The sequence below is a fragment of the Myotis davidii genome, unplaced genomic scaffold (assembly GCF_000327345.1).
Source record: "Myotis davidii unplaced genomic scaffold, ASM32734v1 scaffold11, whole genome shotgun sequence".
NCBI lineage: Eukaryota > Metazoa > Chordata > Mammalia > Chiroptera > Vespertilionidae > Myotis > Myotis davidii.
In genome coordinates this window covers 1930594-1935859 of record NW_006285791.1, presented here as the reverse complement: position 1 = coordinate 1935859, position 5266 = coordinate 1930594, and the positions used below count along the sequence as shown (strand labels likewise).

Sequence of the window (5266 nt, the reverse complement as noted above, 5' to 3'; positions counted from 1 at the left end):
GGTGTCTATTGTGGGCTTGCCTAAGACTAGGCTTTCCTTAGGATGGTGGGGACAACTTTCTCCTTCCATACAAACATTAGTATATTTGGAAAACCCAGCTTCCGAATACTATACTAGAGGCCCAGTGCACAGATTTGTGCACTGGTGGGGTCCCTTGGCCTGGCCTGCACCCTCTCGCAATCCGGGACCCCTCGGGGGATTGTTAGATGGTGGTTTTGGCCCAATCCCTGCAGGCCAGGAGGAGGGACCCCACCGGTGAATGAAGCCATGCACCGGGCTCTAGTATGCATATAAGGTCTTTGGTTAATAATCTCTTCTTGCACTCCTCCCTCCCCGCTTCCTTCTGAGATTCATCAGTCTGTTACATGTTTCCATGCCTGTGCATTGAGCGTCTATCCACTGGTGGTCAGTGCGTGTCATAGCTAACAGTCGAACAGTTGCTTAGGCTTTAATGTATATATGGTTTATGACAGGAATGACTCATTAGTCCTCTTTTGTAGCTAAAGCAGTCCTCTTTTGTTCTCAACCTTCCTAATGCTGCGACCCTTTAATACAGTTCCTCATGTTGTGGTGACCCCAATTTCATTGTTACAAATTGAACATAATTAAAGCATAGTGATTAATCACAAAAACAATATGCAATTATATATGTGTTTTCCAATGATCTTAGGCAACCCCTGTGAAAGGGTCGTTTGACCCCCAAAAGGGTCGAGACCCACAGGTTGAGAACCGCTAAGCTAAGGGATTAGAAAATAAGTTAATCAATTATTTAACCAGAGTCTTAGACTAGTGATGAGATTTTGTTTTCAAAGTAAGCAGACTTTAATCCATTTATGTTTGCATATGCACGACAAAGGGATTTTGCTATTGTGATGACTATACTGAACCAAAACAAAAAATAACCAAAAGAAAAAAAGACATATGCTGGGTTTTGTTCCCATATGTCGTCTTCATAGAATATAAATTTTTCTTTGACTGGAAAAGAGGTATATCTGCTCTCATATTTCCATATGAAAAGGTGACATAATTCATTAAAGTATTGGATGCCTAAAATTAGGCAAAGAAAATTATATAGCAATCTATTGTCAAAAAATTGGAGGTAGGCAGCTGGATAGATCCCTAATATCCATGTTTATTCAGGTTACAGAGGAGGTGGTGGTAGAGATGTTTATAACTGACATTTTTTAATTAAATTCAGAAATAGTAACCTCAAAGTAGAATGGTTTGAATGTCCAAGTGTGTTCTGCATAAATTTTCATTTTGCTTTTCTTTAGTCTAGCTAAGTGAGTTTCAAAATTAAATGTACATAAAAAAATCAAATGTATTAGCAATGAACAAACCGAAAATAAAATTTTAAAAATTCTATTTATAGTAATATCAAAAAGAAAATACTTAGGAATAAATTAAACAAAAAAGTACATAAATGATATTCTGAAAACTACAAAACATTGTTGAAAAAAATTTAAAGACCTAAATAAATAGAAATACATCTTAAATTCATGGATTGGAAAGTTTACTATTATTAGGATGGCAATAATCTCCAAATTGATCTACAGATTTAATGCAATCCTTATGAAAATTCCAGCTGGCTTCTTTGCAGAAATTGGCAAGCTGATCCTAAAATTCATATGACAATTCAAGGGACCCAGATTAGCCAAAATAATCTTGAACTATGGAGAACTAAGTTTGAGGGGTTGGGGATTATATTTGAGGTGATAAAATTGTTCTAAGATTGATTGTGGTGGTAGGTGTATAATTCTGTAACTATACTAAAAACCACTGAACTGTACACTTAGAGTGGGTAAATTATACAGTATATGAATTGTACTTTGATACAACTTATAAAGGAAGTGAAAAAAATTATAAAAGAATAATTGTCCAGAATTATATGTGTTGTTTCCAAGTTAATTTGACTCTCAGTGATTATTAGTCTCACTCTAAATTAGTATGTACAATAATCTATAGATGACATAAAAAATGACTATGCATAATGATCACTTCCAGATATAACTCCATGAAATTTTAAAAAGAAAAATAAATACTAAAAGAAACTGGAACAGAATTCTAAAAGACTATATGCTTTAGTGATACTCCAGAGACCAATATTTTTTAAGAATAAGTGACCATACTACTATGAATAAGTAAACAAGAAAGCCATCATTTTAAGATGGAAAAATAAGCTACTTAATTACCTAAACTTCAAGTCTAGAAAGTCAAGATTCTGAGTTCTACAGAGAACTAGAATATTAAAATTCAATATAAAACTGTAAGTATTGTTCATAGTGAGTTGAATTATAAACACTAAAATCTCCTACATCAAAGATTTACTCTATTTTCTCTATACTTTAACATATAACTATAAATATACATAAAATATTATTTCTGTTACCTACCTACTGACCTATCCACAAAGAAACACACATACCTTCTTGCTCTCCCTTGAGCTTATCAGGTTTACTCCCATCTCAAGGCTTTTGTATTTCTAGTATCTCACTTAATTCAGATCCTTGCCTAAACATCACTTCCTCAGAGATTTCTTCTCTGACCACCCTTTCTAAAATAGCATTCCCCATCTCTCCCTAGCCCTTATCCTGCTTTATTTTATTAGAGGCCTGGTGTATGACATTTGTGCACTGGGGGGGATGGGAGGGTTCCCTCAGCCCGGCCTGCGCCCTCTCGCAGTCTAGGAGCCCTCAGGGGTTGTCTGACTGACGGCTTAGGCTCATGGGGAGCGGGCCTAAGCCGTCAGTCAGACATCCTTAGTGCTGCTGTGAAGGTGGAAGAGGTTCCTGCCACCACCACTGCGCTAGCCAGCTGTGAGCCCGGCTTCTGGCTGAGTGGCGCTCCCCCTGTAGGAGCGCACTGACCACTAGGGGGCAGCTCCTGCATTGAGCATCTGCCCCTGGTGGTCAGTGCACATCACAGTGACCTGTCATTCTGTTGTTAGGCAGATTTGCATATTAGCCTTTTATTATATAGGACAGCTTATAACACTATAAAACACTGTATCATTGATTTGTTTACTCTTATCACAATGATGTCTTTGTGTTTATTCCCCCATTGTATTCCTAGGCACTATCCAGTACTGGAACTAGTGTTTCTTAAATATTTGTTGGGAGAATGAATACTGCAAAACATCCCAGATCATCCTTAAGCACTATTAAATCACAGTGCTGGGTTATGCAAATAGCAGCATAATTCATATCCCACATATTTCCTAATGGCATTTAAAAAGAAGATATGAACATTTATGATAACCTAGAATATAATAGCTAGGGAAAAACCCAATAGGTACTATTATTATTTTTAAATATATTTTCATTGATTTCGGAGAGGAAGGGCGAGTGAGAGATAGAAACATCAATGATGAGAGAGAACCATTGATTGGCTGCCTCCTGCATGCCCCCTACTGGGGATCGAGCCTGCCACCTGGGCATGTTCCCTTGACTGGAATCGAACCCGGTACCTTTCAGTCCGCAGGCCGACACCCTATCCACTAAGTAAACCTGCAAGGGCGAACCCAATAAATTTACCTGTTCCCAACACTGTGGTAAAAGTTCAGCTTCTACACGCGTTGGTCCAACATGACGTGCAAATGCTACACAACCCGTCAGTATCATTTGCCTGAAAATAATACAAATAAATAAAAACGTGTTTTTTTAGAAAGTACAACTAGGACTAAGGGTAAAAATGAGTCAACTCTGTAATTCACATGAAGTACAATATTTTTTTATAATCAAAATAGACATTTCCAACAATGGACTAGACTCCACCAATAGTGAGTTCCTTAAAATGTGTGCCCCTACCAGTGGCCACAACATTTATGAGACATGTTGTGAGGGTTCTCTATTGGTGTGAAGCTGAAACTCAACCTCCTAAATTAACTTCCTACATATGCATTCTGCGAGTATATGTCCAATGCTTCAGCTCCTACTGAACTTCAGTTTTTAGCCACTAAAACTATCAGTGATTGTTCCCCAGTATTTCTATAATAAAAATTATGAATTCATATTAGTAAAATGGTATTTATCTAATCAGAATTTTTGGTACTGCACCTAAGATAACTGGAAGACAGCTTCTGACATGGCTCCCAATGACATCCATCTCCTGACATCCACATCCTTGTATAATCCCAATCTCCTGAGTTGTAGACTGTACTTAAGGATTTGCTTTTAATGGAAAGAACAATGGCCAAAGTGATGGATTATCACTCCTGAGATTAGGTTAAAAAGTCTGTGATTTCCATCTGGTGGGTGTCTTAGCTGCCTTCTAACCTGGCATGCTTTGATGAAGTATGCTGCCATTTGGTGGCCTTTGTGGCAAGGAATTGAAGGCAGCCTTTCACCAAAAACCGGTGAGGAACTGAGACCCTCAGTCCAAAAACTGAATCCTGCCAACAGCCAATCATGTGAGTGAGCTTAGAAGCAAATCCTTCCCTAGTGAAGACTTGAGGTGACTATATGTCCAGCCAATACCTTGATTACAGCTTTATAAGAGACCCTGAAGCAGAGAACCCAAATTAACTGACCCACACAAATTATATTATAAAAATGAGTTTATTTGAAACTACTTCCTTTTGGGGTATTTTTCTACAGAATAATATATAAATAACTTGAACTTAAAGAATATAAAACTTTAAATAAGATATTTCTCTTTGGAATGAAGTTCCACTTAAAATGACTTTAAGTGAAGAACTGGCAGTTTTTTCACTTTTGATTGCCTAAGACTCCAAACAGTAAAACCTGATGGGGGAAAAAAGTAGGATTTAAATAGATGTTTAAAGTATCCAACTTTGAGGAAACCAAAATAGAATGTTTAATTCATATTAACTTTAAAATCAGCACATTAAGCCCAAATATTGCTCAGTACTGTTTCTCAAAAACATGTCAATTTAACTCAAACAGGAGAATGACTTTAAATTCTTATTTAGTTTAGCCAAACTAGCTAAAACTTCCATGTTGAGGAGATTAATGACTAAGAACATCTGGACAAAATGAGAGAACTGTTGAGCCAGTATATCTTCATTATATATTGCAGTTTCTTCTCACCACAACTTTGTAATAACCTGATTCCCATTTATATTTATACTAGAGGCCCGGTGCACAAAAATTTGTGCACTCGGGGGGGAGGGGAGGGTTCCTCAGCCCGGCCTGTGACCTCTCGCAGTCTGGGACCCCTCGGGAGATAACGACCTGCTGGCTTAGGCCTGCTCCCAGGTGGCAGAGGGCAGGCCTAATCCCTAGGTGCAGCCCCTGGTCGGGCTCAG

The 5266-nt window shown here is 37.9% G+C and overlaps 1 protein-coding gene across 4 annotated transcripts in view; it reads right to left on the bottom strand.

The window, feature by feature from the left end:
* KIAA1468 (KIAA1468 ortholog) overlaps window positions 1-5266 on the bottom strand; it is a 102776-nt gene that overhangs the window by 45582 nt on the left and 51928 nt on the right. For all 4 annotated transcript variants that reach the window (XM_006756797.1, XM_006756798.1, XM_015559465.1 and 1 more), the window contains exon 12: window positions 3534-3624. In XM_006756797.1, coding sequence (XP_006756860.1) covers window positions 3534-3624 — 91 coding nt within the window. The remainder of the gene's footprint in view (window positions 1-3533; window positions 3625-5266) is intronic.